The sequence below is a fragment of the Stegostoma tigrinum genome, chromosome 37, assembly GCF_030684315.1.
Source record: "Stegostoma tigrinum isolate sSteTig4 chromosome 37, sSteTig4.hap1, whole genome shotgun sequence".
In the NCBI taxonomy this organism is placed as follows: domain Eukaryota; kingdom Metazoa; phylum Chordata; class Chondrichthyes; order Orectolobiformes; family Stegostomatidae; genus Stegostoma; species Stegostoma tigrinum.
In genome coordinates, this window is record NC_081390.1 from 27,715,557 (window position 1) to 27,736,208 (window position 20,652).

Sequence of the window (20,652 nt, forward strand, 5' to 3'; positions counted from 1 at the left end):
AGAAGAACTAAAAGCAGAAGGAAGCCATTCAGCCTATTCCAGCTGCTGCACCATTTAATAGCATCATGGCTAATCTCATTTTGGTGCTAACTCCATTTCTTGCCTGCTGTCCATAACCCTTCAATCTGTGACTAATTAAAAATCTCTCGATCTTCTCCTTAAATTTACTCAATATCCCAGCATCCACCACACTCTGGGGTAGTGAATTCACAGGTCTATGACTTTTTGAAAGATTTCATTTCTCCCTATCTCTGTGTTAAATCTTCCACACCCCTCCCATTCTAAAACTAGATTCCTCTACATGAGAAAACATCCTCGCTATGTCTACTTTTTCAATCCTCTTTAGCATCTTATAGACGTCAATTAGATCTCCCCTCATTCTTCTAAACCTCAGAAAGTATTGGCCTCAATCCCTCTTCATCAAACAAACACCTCATCTCTGGGATCAGTCTAATGAAACTTTTCTGAGCTGCCTCCAATACATCCTTCCACAGGTAAAGGGAACAAAACTGTATGCAATACTCCAAGATCAGTCTCACTAATGCCTTAAACAGTTGCAGCAACATTTCCCTACTTTTATACTCTATTCCTTTCGCAGTAAATGTCAAAAATCCATTTGCCTTCCTTATTAACAGACATACCTGAATACTCATTTCCTGTGATTGATGCATGATCTCACTATTTTAAACAAAAAACTCCAAACAAATGCATTCAGAATACACAGGATGTTGTGGTTGGTTGGCTCGCTGAGCTGCCTTGTTGTTCCACAGACATTTCATTACCATTCTGGGTAACATTGTCAGTGCAGCCTCTGATGAAGCATCGGTGTGTTTTCCCGCCTGGCTTTTAAACTCTGGGGTTTGTTGAGCTGGATTGCTTCACTTCCGGTTTTCCTTCGTAGTGGAGTGTAAATGGGGTCTAATTCTATGTGTTTATTAATGGCTTTCTTTGTGAAGTGCCATGCTTCTAGGAATTCCTGTGCCTGTCTCTGCCTAACCTGTCCCAGGATCTTGGTATTGTCCCAGTCAAACTGGTGGTTCTCCTTATCCATGTGGATTGAGATGAGTGAGCATTCAACTGGGACAACACCAAAATCCTGGGACAGGCTAAGCAGAGACAGGCACGGGAATTCCTAGAAGCCTGGTACTCCACAAAGAAAGCCATCAATAAACACACAGAACTTGACCCCATATATACTCCACTACGAAGAAAAACCAGAAGTGAGGCAATCCAGCTCAACGGACCCCGGAGTTTAAAAACCAGGCGGGAAAACACACCAACACTTCATTGGAAGCTGCACTGAGGATGTTAGCCAGCAGGGTAACGAAACGTCTGTGGAACAAGCCAGCTCGGTGAGCCAACCATCCTCAACACCCACAACCTGAGCTACAGATTTACTCCACAACCTTAATACACAGGAGATTCGAAAACACTACATTGCATTTACATTGGATTGTGTAATTTTTCTAATATTAATGATGATTTGAAGATTATTTTTACAATTCTACCCTTTTCCCATTCATCAAAACATGGAGAACTTCTTTCTTTTACGTTTTGCTGATCTATTATAATATCAGCTGTAGGCCCACCTAAATACAATAGTGCATTGAGTTCACTAGGTGTAGAGCTGGATGAACACAGCAGGCCAAGCAGCATCAGAGGAGCAGGAAAGCTGACGTTTCGGGCCTAGACCCAGTTTTTCTGAAGAAGGGTTTAGGCCCAAAATGTCAGCCTTCCTGCTCCTCTGATGCTGCTTGGCCTGCTGTATGCATCCAGCTCTATGCCTCGTTATCTCAGATTCTCCAGCATCCGCAGTTCCTGCTATCAGTGCATTGAGTTCAGAGATAATGGGAACTGCAGATGCTGGAGAATCCAAGATAATAAAATGTGAGGCTGGATGAACACAGCAGGCCAAGCAGCATCTCAGGAGCACAAAAGCTGACGTTTCAGGCCTAGACCCTTCATCAGAGAGGGAGATGGGGAGAGGGTTCTGGAATAAATAGGGAGAGATGGGGAGGCGGACCGAAGATGGAGAGTAAAGAAGATAGGTGGAGAGAGTATAGGTGGGGAGGTAGGGAGGGGATAGGTCAGTCCAGGGAAGATGGACAGGTCAAGGAGGTGGGATGAGGTTAGTAGGTAGATGGGGGTGCGGCGTGGGGTGGGAGGAAGGGATGGGTGAGAGGAAGAACAGATTAGGGAGGCAGAGACAGGTTGGACTGGTTTTGGGATGCAGTGGGTGGAGGGGAAGAGCTGGGCTGGTTGTGTGGTGCAGTGGGGGGAGGGGACGAACTGGGCTGGTTTAGGGATGCGGTGGGGGAAGGGGAGATTTTGAAACTGGTGAAGTCCACATTGATATCATTAGGCTGCAGGGTTCCCAGGCGGAATATGAGTTGCTGTTCCTGCAACCTTCGGGTGGCATCATTGTGGCACTGCAGGAGGCCCATGATGGACATGTCATCTAAAGAATGGGAGAGGGAGTGGAAATGGTTTGCGACTGGGAGGTGCAGTTGTTTGTTGCGAACTGAGCGGAGGTGTTCTGCAAAGCGGTCCCCAAGCCTCCGCTTGGTTTCCCCAATGTAGAGGAAGCCACACCGGGTACAGTGGATGCAGTATACCACATTGGCAGATGTGCAGGTGAACCTCTGCTTAATGAGGAAAGTCATCTTGGGGCCTGGGATAGGGGTGAGGGAGGAGGTGTGGGGGCAAGTGTAGCATTTCCTGCGGTTGCAGGGGAAGGTGCCGGGTGTGGTGGGGTTGGAGGGCAGTGTGGAGCGAACAAGGGAGTCACGGAGAGAGTGGTCTCTCCGGAAAGCAGACAGGGGTGGGGATGGAAAAATGTCTTGGGTGGTGGGGTCGGATTGTAGATGGCGGAAGTGTCGGAGGATGATGCGTTGTATCCGGAGGTTGTTGGGGTGGTGTGTGAGAACGAGGGGGATCCTCTTTGGGCGGTTGTGGCGGGGGCGGGGTGTGAGGGATGTGTTGCGGGAGACGCGGTCAAGGGCGTTCTCGATCACTGTGGGGGGAAAGTTACGGACCTTGAAGAACTTGGACATCTGGGATGTGCGGGAGTGGAATGTCATGTCGTGGGAGCAGATGCGGCGGAGGCGGAGGAATTGGGAATAGGGAATGGAATTTTTGCAGGAGGGTGGGTGGGAGGAGGTGTATTCTAGGTAGCTGTGGGAGTCGGTGGGCTTGAAATGGACATCAGTTACAAGCTGGTTGCCTGAGATGGAGACTGAGAGGCCCAGGAAGGTGAGAGATGTGCTGGAGATGGCCTAGGTGAACTGAAGGTTGGGTGGGAGGTGTTGGTGAAGTGGATGAACTGTTCGAGCTCCTCTGGGGAGCAAGAGGCGGCGCCGATACAGTCATCAATGTACCGGAGGAAGAGGTGGGGTTTGGGGCCTGTGTAGGTGCGGAAGAGGGACTGTTCCACGTAACCTACAAAGAGGCAGGCATAGCTGGGGCCCATGCGGTTGGACATAGAACAGTTTTTCCGCCGCCTTCGCCTCCATGCCTACTTCTTCAACCGGGAGCCTAACCCACCCTCCACTGACCCCTTCACCCGCTTCCAACACAAGTTGTTGAGGGTGAGGACGAGTTCGGCTAGGCGGATGAGGGTGTCGGTGGAGGGGGACTGGTCGGGCCTGCGGGACAGGAAGAAGCGGAGGGCCTTGAGGCCATCTGCATGCGGAATGCAGGTGTATAGGGACTGGACGTCCATGGTGAAGATGAGGTGTTGGGGGCCAGGGAATTGGAAGTCCTGGAGGAGGTGGAGGGCGTGGGTGGTGTCACGGACGTAGGTAGGGAGTTCCTGGACCAAAGGGGAGAAAATGGAGTCCAAATAGGTGGAGATGAGTTCGGTGGGGCAGGAGCAGGCTGAGACGATGGGTGACCAGTGCAGGCAGGTTTGTGGATGTTGGGAAGGAGATAGAAACGGGCCGTGCGGGGTTGGGGAACAATGAGGTTGGAGGCTGTGGGTGGGAGGTGCCCTGAGGTGATGAGGTCATGAATGGTGTTGGAGATGATGGTTTGGTGCTCGGGTGTGGGGTCATGATCGAGTGGGCGGTAGGAGGTGGTGTCGGAGAGTTGGCGTCTGGCCTCGGCGATGTAGAGGTCAGTGCGACATACTACCACTGCGCCACCCTTGTCTGCGGGTTTGATGGTGAGGTTGGGGTTGGAGCGGAGGGAGCGGTGGGCTGCCCGTTCTGCGGGGGAGAGGTTGGAGTGGGTGAGAGGGGTGGAGAGGTTGAGGCGGTTAATGTCTCGACGGCAGTTAGAGATGAAGAGGTCGAGGGAGGGTAGGAGGCCTGGGGGTGGTGTCCAGGAGGAGGACTTGTGTTGGAAGCGGGTGAAGGGGTCAGTGGAGGGTGGGTTAGGCTCCCGGTTGAAGAAGTAGGCATGGAGGCGAAGGCGGCGGAAAAACTGTTCTATGTCCAATCGTGACTGGTATTCATTGATGTGTGGTTGTAGGGGGACAAAGGTAAGCCCCTTACTCAGGACTGACCGTTCGTCCTCAGTCAGTGGGAGGTCTGGGGGGATGGTGAAGATGCGGCAGGGTTCAGTGTGGCTGTCTCCTCTGGGGATGCTGGCTGTGGAGGTTGTGGGCGGAGCGATGAGGTTCCTCACCCTCAACAACTTCTCTTTTGACTCCTCCTACTTCCTATGACTAAGGGGGTGGCCATGGGCACCCGCATGGGCCCCAGCTATGCCTGCCTCTTTGTAGGTTACGTGGAACAGTCCCTCTTCCGCACCTAGACAGGCCCCAAACCCCACCTCTTCCTCCGGTACATTGATGACTGTATCGGCGCCGCCTCTTGCTCCCCAGAGGAGCTCGAACAGTTCATCCACTTCACTAACACCTTCCACCCCAACCTTCAGTTCACCTGGGCCATCTCCAACACATCCCTCACCTTCCTGGACCTCTCAGTCTCCATCTCAGGCAACCAGCTTGTAACTGATGTCCATTTCAAGCCCACCGACTCCCACAGCTACCTAGAATACACCTCCTCCCACCCACCCTCCTGCAAAAAATCCATCCTCTATTCCCAATTCCTCCGCCTCCGCCGCATCTGCTCCCACGACAAGACATTCTACTCCCGCACATCCCAGATGTCCAAGATCTTCAAGGACCGCAACATTCCCCCCACAGTGATCGAGAACGCCCTTGACTGCGTCTGCCGTATTTCCCGCAACATATCCCTCACACCCCGCCCCCGCCACAACCGCCCAAAGAGGATCCCCCTCGTTCTCACACACCACCCCAACAACCTCCGGATACAACGCATCATCCTTTGACACTTCCGCCATCTACAATCCGACCCCACCACCCAAGACATTTTTCCATCCCCACCCCTGTCTGCTTTCCGGAGAGACCACTCTCTCCGTGACTCCCTTGTTCGTTCCACACTGCCCTCCAACCCCACCACACCCGGCACCTTCCCCTGCAACCGCAGGAAATGCTACACTTGCCCCCACACCTCCTCCCTCACCCCTATCCCAGGCCCCAAGATGACATTCCTCATTAAGCAGAGGTTCACCTGCACATCTGCCAATGTGGTATACTGCATCCACTGTACCCGGTGTGGCTTCCTCTACATTGGGGAAACCAAGCGGAGGCTTGGGGACCGCTTTGCAGAACACCTCCGCTCAGTTCGCAACAAACAACTGCACCTCCCAGTCGCAAACCATTTCCACTCCCCCTCCCATTCTTTAGATGACATGTCCATCATGGGCCTCCTGCAGTGCCACAATGATGCCACCCGAAGGTTGCAGGAACAGCAACTCATATTCCGCCTGGGAACCCTGCAGCCTAATGGTATCAATGTGGACTTCACCAGTTTCAAAATCTCCCCTTCCCCCACCGCATCCCTAAACCAGCCCAGTTCGTCCCCTCCCCCCACTGCACCACACAACCAGCCCAGCTCTTCCCCTCCACCCACTGCATCCCAAAACCAGTCCAACCTGTCCCTGCCTCCCTAACCTGTTCTTCCTCTCACCCATCCCTTTATCCCACCCCAAGCCCCACCCCCATCTACCTACTAACCTCATCCCACCTCCTTGACCTGTCCGTCTTCCCTGGGCTGACCTATCCCCTCCCTACCTCCCCACCTATACTCCCTCCATCTATCTTCTTTTCTCTCCATCTTCGGTCCGCCTCCCCCTCTCTCCCTATTTATTCCAGAACCCTCACCCCATCCCCCTCTCTGATGAAGGTTCTAGGCCCGAAATGTCAGCTTTTGTGCTCCTGACATGCTGCTTGGCCTGCTGTGTTCATCCAGCCTCACATTTTATTATCAGTGCATTGAGTTCTTTTGTTCCTGACTTGGTAATTAAGTTTAGAAACAATTCCGAATCTTAAGAATTGCTTTCTCCAAGTTGCACAGTCCTGCCTGTTATTTATTCAATCTCTGATATTATATCTTACAGGTAATTTAATTTTTCTCCGGCTATGTATTTTAACTTACTATTTATTAATCTTTATTTAAATCAGTTCAATTCTACAGTATTTCAATGCTGTGCTAATGTCTTTAACTTTTAATTCTGTAAAGGTTACCAATGCTTATTTGTCCTGTCTGAAAATCTGACAAATTGTGCGGCATAGCAATGCTGTACTCTTTTAATTCTGTTAAACAGCAATTCTGTTATTGTCCTGTGTCTTTGTGGTAAAATTGGAGGTTTGCCACCTCTCGTAACCTAATACACAATGTATATCCTTTTCCATGAGTTCTCAAAATAAAGTCTTGTGCCTGTAGACTTAATAAATGTGTTTACACCATAGCCATGAACTACATAACACGTTCCCATATCAATGGGGGAGGGGGGTAGTGGGAAGACGTATTCCATCACACTCTTCATACATACCTTGTTGAAGGGGGGCAGACTTTGGGGAGACAGGAGGTGAGTTTTTCACGGCAGGTTTCCTGTCCTCTTAGCTGCTCTTGGAATCACATAACTTGTCTAGGCTTGTTTCTGGACAACGATAATTCCTAAGATGTTGATAGTGGGAGAATTTGGTGATGGTAACCTTATTAAATGTCAAGGGCCACTGGTTAGATTGTCTCTGAATTTAATATGGCACCTTTACCGAAACATGAACATATCAGGTTGCAGATTTGCTTTTAATCATGAAACAGAAGCTTAGATCATAGAACAGTACAGCACGGTACAGGCCCTTCAGCCCATGATGTTGTGCTGACCTATTATCCTACTAAGATCCATTGAACCTGCATATCCTACATTTTACTATCTGCCATGTGCCTATCCAAGAGTCGCTTAAAAGCCTCTACAGTATCTGACTCCACTACCACCACTGGCAGCGCACTCCACATGCCCACTGCTCCCCTATATCTTCCTTCAATCTCCTTAAAATTATGCCTATTAGACAAAATAACTAAATTAAAATAACCAAAGCTCTCTAGGATTTCAAACACCTGGCAAAACAGTTAGTCTAAACTCAGGGAATGTAAATTTCCCCATCACATTTGTAGGCTGACCTAACTGCTTCTTTCAGTTCTGGTATGTAACCTTTTTCTCCTGCTCACGCAATTGAAAGCTTATACTTTCTCAGCTTTGCATAACCAATGCACATTTCTAACCAAATACTCCAGGTCTGGAAGTTTCCACAAACTGAAACCCTTACACTAGGCTAACTTCAATGTTTTGAACAAACTTCTTTTCTAGAAGAAACATGTTTTACATTTGACTTCAGTCAACCCTCCGCTGGGCTGCGTTCAGACGAAACCTGTTCATCTGAGCTTCTATGAAGCTAATGGCTTAATTTGTGTTCTCTCTCCTAACCAACAACCCCAAATATAAATCAACCTCCAATAACAATCAAGGAGTCCTTCAGTGATCTGTTATCTGATACACGCTGGTTTAAAACCATTGTTCTGAAAAGCCTGAACTATTTGATTATTATACCCCTTCACACAAAGAGACCCCCTCAAAAAATGCCACTAACTTAAAACCCAATTCATATCACATGCCTTTCATCACATCAACAAGATTGTCTGAAATCATCAGTGGATGGAGTAAAATGTGGTATCCAATATTGACTCTTTCAGCATCAGAGCTGCCTACAAAGTATACGTCCTACCAACAGGACACAATGTGGAACAAAAACAGAAATTGTTGGAAAAACTCAGCAGGTCTGCCAGCATCTGTTGAGAGAAAACAGAGTTAACGTTTCAATGCTGCAACACTTCCTCAGGTCCTGGGAACTGACGAATGGGGTGCAAGGCTGGGAAATTGGGTGACAAGAAGATTGTTCATGTTTCTTTTGTGGATGTATTGCTGAGGGAAAGCTAATATAGAATGCAATTAAAACTAGGCTATAAAGTCTTGCCAGCAATCATTGCATTACAATAGAATGGAGAAATATTTAACTTGTTTCAATGACTTTCCTTTCCCTAATTGATCCCACAGGTATTAGCTGATTAATGCTGGGATGACAACAGAATATCATCATAAGCCTTTAAGCCTTAGTTCATATCACAAAGCACAAGTTGGACTCAGATGTTGAGTCTAACTATGGCATCCAATTTTCTGGATATGATATAGATTCAAGGAACCAGAGCGGAAAAACATCAGTGATCAGTGTCCTCTCTATCCTCGCGTGCCTAACATGTTAATTATTGTTGAATTCCACTGCAGTTGCTCAGACCTGACATTGGCAATCATTCACTTTATTTCACTGGCACATTGTTCAGCTAGAACAGCTTTCTCATGAACTCCACTGAGACGTAAACCATCCATTGGATAATGTTTTTAAAAATGCATTTGTTTTGTGAGATGTGGGCATTGCTGGCTGGGCAGCATTTATTACTCATCCCTACTTGCCCTTGAGAAGATGGTGGTGAGCTGCCTTTTTGAACTGCTGCAGGCCTCCTGCTGTGGGTTGACCCACAATGCTATTAGGGAGGGAATCCCAGGATTTTAACCCAGGGACAGTGAAGGAATGGTAATATATTTCCAAGTCAGAATGGTGAGTGATTTGGAGGAGAACTTGCAGGGGGTGGTGTTCCCATTTACCTGCTGCCTTTGTCCTTCTAGATTGAAGTGGTCGTGGGTTTCGAAGGTGCTGTCTAAGGAATTTCTGCAGTGCATCTTGTACATAGTACACACTGCTGCTACTGAGCATCAGAGGTGGAGAGAGTGGATGCTTGTGGATGTGGTGTCAATCATATGGCTGCTTTGTCCCGGATGGGGTCAAGCTTTTTCAGTCTTGTTGGGGCTGCTCTCATCCAAGCAAGTGGGGAGTGTTCCATGCCACTCCTGGCTTGTGCCTTGTAGATGGTGGTCAGACTTTGAGGAGCCAGGAGATGAGTTACCCGCTGCAGTATTCCTAGCCTCTGACCGGCTGTTGTAGACACTGTGTTAATGAGGTGAGTCCAGTTTCTGATCAATTATAAACCCGAGGATATTGATAGCAAGGGATTCAATGATCATAACACCATAGTGTCAAGGGTCGGTGGTTAGATTGTCCCTTATTGGTGATGGTCATAGCCTGGCATTTGTGAGGTGCGAATGTTACTTGCCAGTTATCAGCCCAGGCCTGGATATTGTCCAGATCTTGTGCATTTAGACACAATCTGCTTCAGTATCAATACATAATTTGACCTAAACTCTATAAGCTCCTTAGTTAAGGGATTTTGTTACTTTAGAAACTGAACTTGTGCAGATTTAAACATTTTGTCTCCATTTGTCAGACTGCCTGTAAACAAGATATTTTTATAAAATCCCTACAGTATGGAAGTAGGCTGTTTGGCCCATCAAGACCACACTGACCCTCTGAAGAAAACCCAATCAGACACCTAGACCCACACCTCTACCCCATCCCTGTAATCCTACATGTTTTGTAGTGTAATGAAAACAATTTGTCTCTCAACGTCAATAAAATTTTTTTTAAAATCATCGACTTCAGAAAGAAAAGAGAAGAACACATCCCCATCTACATCAACAAACCGAGGTGGAGAGAGTGAAGAGCATCAAATTCCTCACAGAGATGATAACCGACAACCTGTCCTGGCCTTCCCACGTAGATGTGACAATCAAGAAGGTACAACAATGCCTCTTCTTCCTCAGGCAGCTCAGGAAATTGGGCATGTCCATAAGGTCCCTCACCAACTTCTACAGATGCACCATTGAAGGCAAACTGCCCGGGTGTTTAACGGCCTGGTATGGTAACTGCTCTGCCCAGGACCGTAAGAAACTACAGAAGGTGGTGTGCACAGCCCAGACCGTCACAGAGGCCAACCTCCCATCCGTGGACTCCATTCACACGGCTCACTGAAAGGAAGTCAACATCATCAAAGATCCATCACACCCTGGTAATGATCTCCTACAACCTCTTCCATCAGGCAAAAGATACAGAAACCTGAACACACACACCAGCAGGTTCAGGAGCAGCTTCCTCCCGGCCATTATCAGAATGTTGAATGGACTCTAGCCTCAAATAATGTAACCTGCAATGTAACCTGTATGTCTCCAAGTCTTTCTGATCTTTACATCCTTTGCTTGTTGTGATCTGACTGTACTACGCGTAAACAAAGATTTTTCACTGTACGTTGGTACATGTGACAATAAGACCAAACAATCACCTAGCCTGCACATTCCTGAACACCATGGCCAATTTAGCATGGTCCATCCACCTAACCTACACATCATTTTAAAAAAAACTAATGGATAGATTTCAATTAAACCTGTCACATGGATAGGGAATGACCCAAGGAAAAGCTAATTCGTCTTCAATGAAGATGCTGAGCTAAATCCTGGAATTTTTAAAAAGATTCTTCAGCAATGGAAGAAAGTGTGAATGGACTTCTTTAATATTGTGAACTGTTTCATCTGAAATGTTGCGATTGTTTTAGAATATCGTGAATTTCTTTAGCCACTGTAGTGGATTTGTCATAGCTGTCAAAATATGAGCAGTGTTTTCACAGCAGGATGCTGAATATGGACTGGCCTGGAGCTGCTTCAATGAGATGGACGCTCTTAATTAAAACATTTCTTATTTCCAGCTTTGCAGTTACAGACCATCGACCAGGCAGGGAATAGCCTCACTGATAAGCTGTGTTATTGAAACAATGTTGAGCTAACACAATGTGGCAGAAAAGTGCACTTTACCAAGTATCCTCCTCACTTGTTATGGATTGATTGGTTTTAAAATATTTTAATAGGTATCAGCAATTTTGTGTTCTAGCTGCAGATTTTGGGGAATACATGCAACTCATTAATCTGTCTCTCAGATTTAAAAGTTAAACATTTTTACAACTCATCATCACAAGGCAATTTTAAATAATTGGCTCTTAAATGTGTTTAATGATGTGTTTAATGTGGCATCTCTTTAAATGAATGATAGCATTCAATTCCTAATTGGTGCCCATACTTAACCTTCATGTAACAATTTTGCTTGCCAATTCTTGATTTTTGTTTGAAGGAAGATTATTGATTCAACTGGACTATTCTTCACTAGTGAGATCAGTTAGGGTAACCTGAGTGCACCTATCAGGTATTGGAGAACTCATTTTCAGTTCTCTAACTTTAGTCTCAATCCTTTGAACATCTGAAGAAAGGAAGAGCAGACTTAACTTCAGAATACCTGCCTGGAGTGGAGTGAAGGTGAAGGCTGTGATTAGGTTAATGAGGAACCATCTTTGGCAAATTTCTCAAAGAGTTGATGATGCTGCTTCAGCTAAAAAACAGATTGATACACGCCACTCCAACTAATCATTGATGTTCTCCCATCAATCATTTAATGTTTTTCATCTTCATTCAGTTAAACTGCTCTCGTGTCCACTCTGTGGACCTTGTTAGCCTGTTTACTTTCCTTCGCAAACACTGCTCACCAATCGGAAAGACATATGAAAAAGAAAGTTATCAGTACCAGTCAAATGCCTTATTATATATTCTACAAACACACCAAACATGGCTCATAAGTTCAATCACAAGGTGGGATTTTATGACCCTTTTAACCTCTTTGTGACTTCTCCAGCAATATAAGCAACATACATGATCATCTGCATTGCAGTCCTCCCATGAGAAACCAAACTGTATGACTTCCAGTATCCTTACACAACTGTTTCTTAGATCCGCCAGTCATTTCACACTGAACCTTTCAGTCTGGAACTTCATTTCCTTTGCCTACATCCTGCTCTCTGTGTGCAGTAATGATGGAACATAATAGTCATGCAGTGGGGGTTACAGATTGCTGTGACAATGCACTTTCACAGTTACAGGTGCAGGTACAGATACAGTTGCAATTACAGATGGGTTTGAATTCAGGCCAGACTGCCAACATGAAAGATTTCTCTGTATAGCCTTCAGATTCTTAGTGAAGTGACTGGCTGGGATAGTCACAAACATACAGAAAACAAACAAAGCCACAATAATAAGAGTGAAGGTTCCAGACAGACTCAAAGGGCTTAAAGCTACAAATTCCTTGTGATGGATGGTATTTGTTTTCAGGGTTAATGTATGCAACAGGCACAATATTAATGTCTAGATTTACCAGGAGGTGCTACAGATTGGAAGAAAGTTACAATTGTAACCAGAAAAGGATAATCAAACCAAACCATGTTATTATTGTTTGTCACTTCAACGCACCATCTTGTTCCCAGGCCAACATCTCTGTCTCAGGCTGGCTGCAGTGTTCCAGTGAAGCTCAGCACAAGCTGGAAGAACAGTACCTCATTTTCCACTTGGCACTCTACAGCCTTCTGGATTCAATTTTGAGTTCAACAACTTTAAGGCTGAAGCTTCTCCAAGCCAAACTCCACACACCAGGCCTTGTTGTCACATGGTCTGTTATTACACATAACCCATTGTTAGCTACTAACTGTTCTCATTAATAGCTATTGATTGTCCTCGCTCGATTGTTATTCACTCCTTTGTTTGTCCCCAGCTGTTGTTCTCCCTCTTTGGGCTCTATCTCCATCCGTCATTTACTCCTTACCCTTTATCTCCATCCCATCTGTTACATTTAAAAAATTCCTAGCGACCATTAGTACTGAGGAAGGGTCACCAGACCTGAATCTTTAATCTGATTACTTTCCACACATATGCTTGAGCTTTTCCAGTGATTTCTGTTTTTATTAATATTTTTGGGGGAAGACCCAATCTTGAGTAGACGGTGGTTTTGTGGGATGGGACATCTTGAGCTCATGAAACTATTTGAAAAAGCCCATAAGTTATGGAGAACTGAAGGAGAAGTGGCAGTGGCCAGGGGAAAGAAGAGATGTGTGAGTGAGGGGGCAAATGCTGAATAATGCTCAGGAAATCAATGCCTGAACTGTTCATATGAACTGGCCGGCTGATTGGTTATAGACATCTTACAGTAGAGGGGGATGGAAGGGGATCCAGGACCTCTCAAAACAGAAATGTCACACTGAAACTATTAATGCAATATCGTTGTGTTTCTTTGCTCACCCATTTCAAGAGCAGAGGCTACCAAAAGGTGAGAGCTCAGAGAGAAGATCATTGTCATATCTGAGTTGAAGGCTTGCTGTGAAATTACAATGCACCTGCTCAGAGAATGGTGTTGAAATTGGTAAGGATGGATTTGAAAGAACTTTGCGGATTCATGTGTTATTAAGCCTGATGGGACATTGTGGAGTAGCGATCGGACAGAAAGGAAACTGTATGACATCGGTAAATCAGTGGAAGGTGACATTGCAATCAGATCCTGGATGATTTTAAAAAATGTGATACCCCAAGTAAAGCCCAGCAGCAGTGAAGGATCATGTTGAGAAAGGAGGCTGGAGCATGATGAGTGTTCAGGCATGACTAAAGCTATTTAAGAGAGGACCTCCCACAGATAATGATGGTGTAGAAAATATCTATTTGCTTCCACTGAAACTGCAACATTCCCACCCTGGGAAAGGAACAATTGACAGCTGACGTGAGGAAACTCTTTCCAGGGATTGGAATAAATCTCCAGTTGGTGTAGCAGGCAGAGCCTTCGTGCCAGTTAGTGCATTGATAGAGAACAGACTTGTTCAGCTCATGGGGGAATGATTGCTCCTCATCTGCTCTTGATGTGTCACACATTGATCAGTAGCTCCAAGGAACAGGGGACTGGGATTATTCTGCACTCTCATTGGGCTAAATGGCCTCCATCTGTACCATAATGACTCCAGAAAGGAACCAACCATCTGCTAAAGATGGCAACACCTAGTTAACAAGAAACTGTCAATGATAGAACTCACAGAATCTAAAGGCAGAGATAGCTCCCTCTGCTGAGGTTCACTCCCCTGCCCGGGATCTGGAACTTCAAGACATTACTTAATAATCTCAATTGTTACAACAAGTGCCTTCTATCCACATAACAACCTCCAAAACTTCACTTTTTTGCAGGCTCCATCACTAACATCCCTAGCCTGCTCCTTCAATCATAATGGCCAATATTCTCATTCCCATTGGATGTGACTGAGTAGTTGGTCATTTTGATGAACCGGGCACCAAGTTTAGATTTACATTTTTATGGTCATGTGTATCTGAACACAAGAATAGTACGATTAGTAAATTTGTAGCTCTGCAGCTTATCTATGTCTCTCTGCAACCTACAGCATCCTTCGTCACTATCCACAACTCCACCGACCTTAGTGTTGTCTGCAAATTTACTAATAGCAAATAGTACTAATAGTACCAGCGCTGTACGCAATACACAGGCACAGTGAAAAGTGTACAAATTCACCATTCTGTGGTTCCAGCTTCGTATATAAAACACCGAATTAAAAGCAGAAGCAAAAATAAAAGAAACAGCCAAAAGGAAAGGAAATGTTCAGATCACTGCCCTCCCTCCTCCCTGATTCCTTGCCACCAGAGAAACCCAAGCCACAAAGCCCATCCCTCAGTTGCCCCCAGTCCCTGCACATAATTGGAATTGCACTGCCCTCGCTGTCAGCCTTGCCACCACCATGTCACCATCCTACCTCCACCGATGTCATTGCTGCTGTGAGTCTGGTCAGATACAGCTGCTGCTGAAGCAGCCGGGACGCGAACTGGGTTCAGGCTCGACCCGCTGCTGCTGACATTCCGAAGGAACCATTCCCGCTGCTGCTGACATTCCCAGATGGAACCATTCCCGCTGCTGCTGACATTCCGAAGGAACCATTCCCGCTGCTGCTGACATTCCCAGAAGGAACCAATCCCGCTGCTGCTGACATTCCCAGAAGGAGCCATTCCTGCTGCTGCTGACATTCCCAGATGGAATCATTCCCGCTGCTACAGAGGGCAAAACTAATTCTGCAGCACACATCTTCAATATCAATGCCAGGGTGCTATTCTGTATCACAGTGTTTACAGTAACTTTTCTGCTCAACTGTTCCTTGGTATCATAGAACATAGAACATTACAGCACAGTACAGGCCCTTCGGCCCTCGATGTTGTGCCGACCTGTCATACCGATCTGAAGGCCATCTAACCTACACTATTCCATGTACGTCCATATGCTTATCCAATGACGACTTAAATGTACCCAAAGTTGGCGAATCTACTACCATTGCAGGCAAAGCGTTCCATTCCCTTACTACTCTCTGAGTAAAGAAACTACCTCTGACATCTGTCCTATATCTTTCACCCCTCAATTTAAAGCTATGCCCCCTCGTGCTCACCGTCACCATCCAAGAAAAAGGCTCTCGCTATCCACCCTATCTAACCCTCTGATTATTTTATATGTCTCAATTAAGTTACCTCTCAATCTTCTTCTCTCTAATGAAAACAGCCTCAAGTCCCTCAGCCTTTCCTCGTAAGACCTTCCCTCCATACCAGGCAACATCCTAGTAAATCTCCTCTGCACCCTTTCCAAAGCTTCCACATCCTTCTTATAATGCGGTGACCAGAACTGTACGCAATACTCCAAGTGCGGCCACACCAGAGTTTTGTACAGTTTCACCATAACCTCTTGGTTCCGGAACTCGATCCCTCTATTAATAAAAGCTGTATGCCTTCTTAACAGCCCTGTCAACCTGGGTGGCAACTTTCAAGGATCTGTGTACATGGACACCGAGATCTCTCTGCTCATCTACACTACTAAGAATCTTACCATTAGCCCAGTATTTTGCCTTCTGGTTACTCCTGCCAAAGTGCATCACCTCACACTTGTCTGCATTAAACTCCATTTGCCACCTCTCAGCCCAGCTCTGCAGCTTATCTATGTCTCTCTGCAACCTACAGCATCCTTCGTCACTATCCACAACTCCACCGACCTTAGTGTCGTCTGCAAATTTACTAACCCATCCTTCTACGCCTTCATCCAGGTCATTTATAAAAAGACAAACAGCAGTGGATCCAACACCGACCCTTGCGGTATACCACTAGTAACTGGTCTCCAGGATGAACATTTCCCATCAACTACCACCCTCTGTTTTCTTTCAGCAAGCCAATTTCCGATCCAAACTGCTATATCTCCCACAATTCCATTCCTCCGCGTTTTGTATAATAGCCTATTGTGGGGAATCTTATCGAACGCCATGCTGAAATCCATATACACCACATCAACCGGTTTACTCTCATCTACCTGTTTGGTCACCTTCTCAAAGAACTCAATGAGGTTTGTGAGGCACGACCTTCCCTTCACAAAACCGTGCTGACTATCCCTAATCAATTTATTCTTTTCTAGATGATTATAAATCCTATCCCTTATAACCTTTTCTAGCACTTTACCAACAGCTGAGGTAAGGCTCACTGGTCTATAATTACCAGGGTTGTCTCTACTCCCCTTCTTGAACAGGTTAATCAAATTTGCTATCCTCCAGTCGTCTGGCACTATTCCTGCAGACAATGACGAGTTAAAGATCAATGCCAAAGGCTCGGCAATCTCTTCCCTGGCTTCTCAGAGGATCCTAGGATAAATGCCATCCTGCCCGGGGGACTTATCTATCTTCACCCTCTGTAGGATTTCTAATACCTCTTCCTTGTGAACCTCAATCCCACCTAGTCAAGTAGCCTGTATCTCAGTATTCTCCTCGACAACATTGTCATTTTCTAGAGTGAATACTGTTGAAAAATATTCATTTAGTGCTTCCCCTATCTCCTCTGACTCCACACACAACTTACCACTACTATCCTTGATTGGCCCTAATCTTATCATATCATGTGAAGTGAAATAATGTGACTGAGGGTTGTGGTGCTGGAGACCTCCGGAGTAGGTCAAAATGAACCATCAGCACAAAACATCCAGCTGATGGTGGCTGCAAATACTTCTGATTGTCTTTCGCAGTGTTTTGGTCAGCTCCCTCTTCATTGATGATGGGATTATTGGTGGAGCCTTTTCCTTTGTTTAATTGTCCACAACCATTCATGGACATGACAGAACTGCACATATGAAAATCAAGCCTAAACTATCCTTCCATTTGGACCATTGGCCAATGCTGCAATTCAATAAAATCAGCAGGAGCAAACTGAGAGCATATTTATCTCATTGCTATCAATGGGAGCTTGCAGTTGTCAAATCAATTGTTCTATCTGCAGCAGTGGCTAACCTTGAAAATACGCTTGTGAGACATTTCAGGGCTTTCGTAGGGAGAGAGGTGCTACATAAATGCAAGTTTTTGTTTTCCTTTCTCTTAGCTATTGGCAGAAGTCCCACATAACTTTTAGGTTACAACAAATATTGGTTTGGTTAATCATTAGTCCCTTGTTCCACAGATTAGAAAGAACAGAAAGTCAAAGATGAGTTTGGAGTGAACAAGAATTCATGCAAAAAAAATACATCCATGACAAGTCGTGAGACAATGAATTTTCAAATTGACATTGTCTCAATAAAAGAAACAGCACAAAGTGACAGGACTTTCCACGGACAGGAATAATGGCTCAAAACTCTGAAATTATTGAATCTTGCTCATTGTCATTTTAACTTTTTTTTAAAAGTAGTACACTGTACTGGCCAGTGGTGAGCAATAATGAAACAGGGAAAAGAGAAGTGCATTTACCCTTCGAATATCTTTTCCAAAGGTTTCGCTATAACTGGTGCCAAGGATCTCAAAATGAACATTGGAGTTTGATGTACCATCTGCAAATCCCATGGGTCCAGTCAGCCCTACAATTTGACCCTAGGGAGAGTAAAGCAGAGAACAGTTATTGAGCATACGTGTACAGCATCACACAGCTCCTACTTATTCAGAATTGACCATGAACATTGAAAAGAATCCATAACCCTATAAAATTTCTGTGTAAGGCTCTTAGGAGAACAATGACATTAACAAAGACTTTCATCAGACCTGTAATTGAAATTTTACATATACAGCCACATCTAGATCATGTCATTAAACTTAAAACTGTCATAAACATGATGTTATCTTTGAGAAACACCAATTATTGAATTGTTTAAAAATTAATCCCATCATATGAATTCTCAATGACCTTAATCACTCCAAATCACATCAATGCATAAAATGGTTACAGAGGTAGTAGGAACTGCCAATGCTGAAGAATCTGAGACAACACGGTGTGAAGCTGGATGAACTCAGCAGATCAAGCAGCATCAGATGAGCAGGAAAGCTTGATGTTTTGGGTTGAGGCCCTTCTTCAAAAATTGTATAAATAAAATGTATAAATGTATATAAAATGTATAAACTATCTGCTTTAGGCCTTTTCCCCAGAGTAGGGGAGTCTGAAACTAGAGGGCACAGGTTTAAGGTGAGAGGAGAAAGATTTAAGAGGGACATAAGGTGCAACCTTTTCATGTAGAGGGTGATACTTGTGTGAAATGAACAGCCAGACGAAATGGTGGAGGCTGGTGCAATTACAACATTTAAAAGGCATCTGGATGGGTATATGAATAGAAAGGATTTAGAGGGATATGGGCCAAATGCAACCAGATTAATTTAGGATATCTGGTCAGCATGGAAGAATTTGACTGAAGGGTCTGTTTCCATGCTGTACAGCTCTATGACTCTAGACACAGCCATTGTTTGGGTTTACAGTGGGAGGGCAGGACATGAGGTGAGGTATTTGCTTGCTCTATTGAAGAGCCGACGCAGAGTAGATTAATCAAATTGCCTTCTTTGTAAAGATCTTTGAAAGCTCAATACAAATTTGATCCTGCTTTTTGAAAGAGATTTCAAATAGATCCACTCACTTCCGAATTACTCCAGTACTTGAAATGATCATGGAAAAAACCACTTCCCCTCCCATCAGTGTCCACTATTTACAATACAATGAATCCTGGCCATCATTTATGCCCAATCAAAACCACAATGGGCTATTAAATTATTCAGTGGTTACCTTGATACGTTTGCTGCATACAAATTGATTGCTGTGTCCCAAATGAATCATTAATTCCTACATTTCAAATGTTTCACAGGTTGTAAAGCATTGTGGGACACCCTGCAGAAATATAACAACAGCAGAAATTGCTGGAAAAGCTTAGCAGGTCTGGCAGCATCTGTGGAGAGAAAGCACACTTAACATTTTGGATCCAATAACCCTTGAGGAAGGGTCACTGGACCTGAAGCTTTAACTCTCCTTCCTCTCCACAGATGCTGCCAGACCTGCTGAGCTTTTCCAGCAAATACGGTTTTTGTTTCTGATTTACAGCATCCGCAGTTCCTTTCGTTTTCTGTTGAAATGTACGTTCGTTCTTCTTATACAACACCAACTTCTTTCATTTCCATGCTATAAATTCAAATTGGTGCAGGGTATTTCCTGTGCTTTCACAGAACATTGATATAGATTTGCTTGGATGGTATGAAATGTGGATAATTGGTACGAACAGCAATTATCTGATTATTGCTTTAATCATCTTAAATGACTGAAATCCTTGGAACATTGAGCATTCAATTAGATATATCAGTTTCTTTTCTTTTCCAATCAAGTAACCTGTTGGAGTTTTGAAAAGGTAGTTTTGTTTTCACAGAGTCAGTTGTGGCCAAGTAACACTTAGAAGAGAAACAGTTTTTGCATCTGATGTTTGCTACCATGACACAGAATGTAAAATGAGTGGAAATACTGGGAATCTGCAAATCGATTCTCACGAACAGTTGGTGAAATCTGATGTAGTCATGGTTTGAAATGGCACTTGGAACTGATTAGCAAATTAATTACATAATTATCAGGACACATTGCTAATAACAACAGCAAGAGCCTGAAGATGCATGGCTCTGTCACTGAACCATCTGTGATCACACATAAAGTTTGTCATTTATAGTCTAATATAGTTTCCAAACGCTGTTGTATTTGTGAAAGAGAGCAACCATCAAACGACATAAACTGACATGACTTTATTGGGCAAAAGTCCCTCTTCACGCATTTCCATTCCCAAATATACAAAGCCAATTCTCAGAGATTCGCTGATTGGTTGCCCTGTCTCCACCTGGAGATATGCTCAGGAATTCTGAGCTCTCTCTCTGGTTCCCGATCCGCTGTCCCACACTAAGTGCCATCTTTCCATGGACTGTGATTAGGAACAGACCTGATCTTTACTTTACACTCAGTAATCCTACACACAGACCTATAAGGCCATTTCTTTTACTCACCTTTCAATTCCACCAAGCTGTACTAAGCCATTATGTAAAAACAAAGGACTAAATCTAAGTGGCGAATCAGCAGAAAAAACTAATTGCTTGATCATTTTAAATGATCATCTGCATCAGCTGGAAGTTAGCACGCTGATAACACTAGTCAAACTGTCCCTTCTATTAGCGCCATTTATGA

At 44.8% G+C, this 20,652-nt stretch overlaps 1 protein-coding gene across 1 annotated transcript in view; it reads right to left on the reverse strand.

The window, feature by feature from the left end:
* The window catches only part of LOC125467609 (glutamate receptor ionotropic, delta-1-like), a 174,827-nt gene that overhangs the window by 94,043 nt on the left and 60,132 nt on the right, over positions 1-20,652 (reverse strand). The window contains exon 5 of the mRNA XM_059640263.1: positions 17,931-18,050. Coding sequence (XP_059496246.1) covers positions 17,931-18,050 — 120 coding nt within the window. The remainder of the gene's footprint in view (positions 1-17,930; positions 18,051-20,652) is intronic.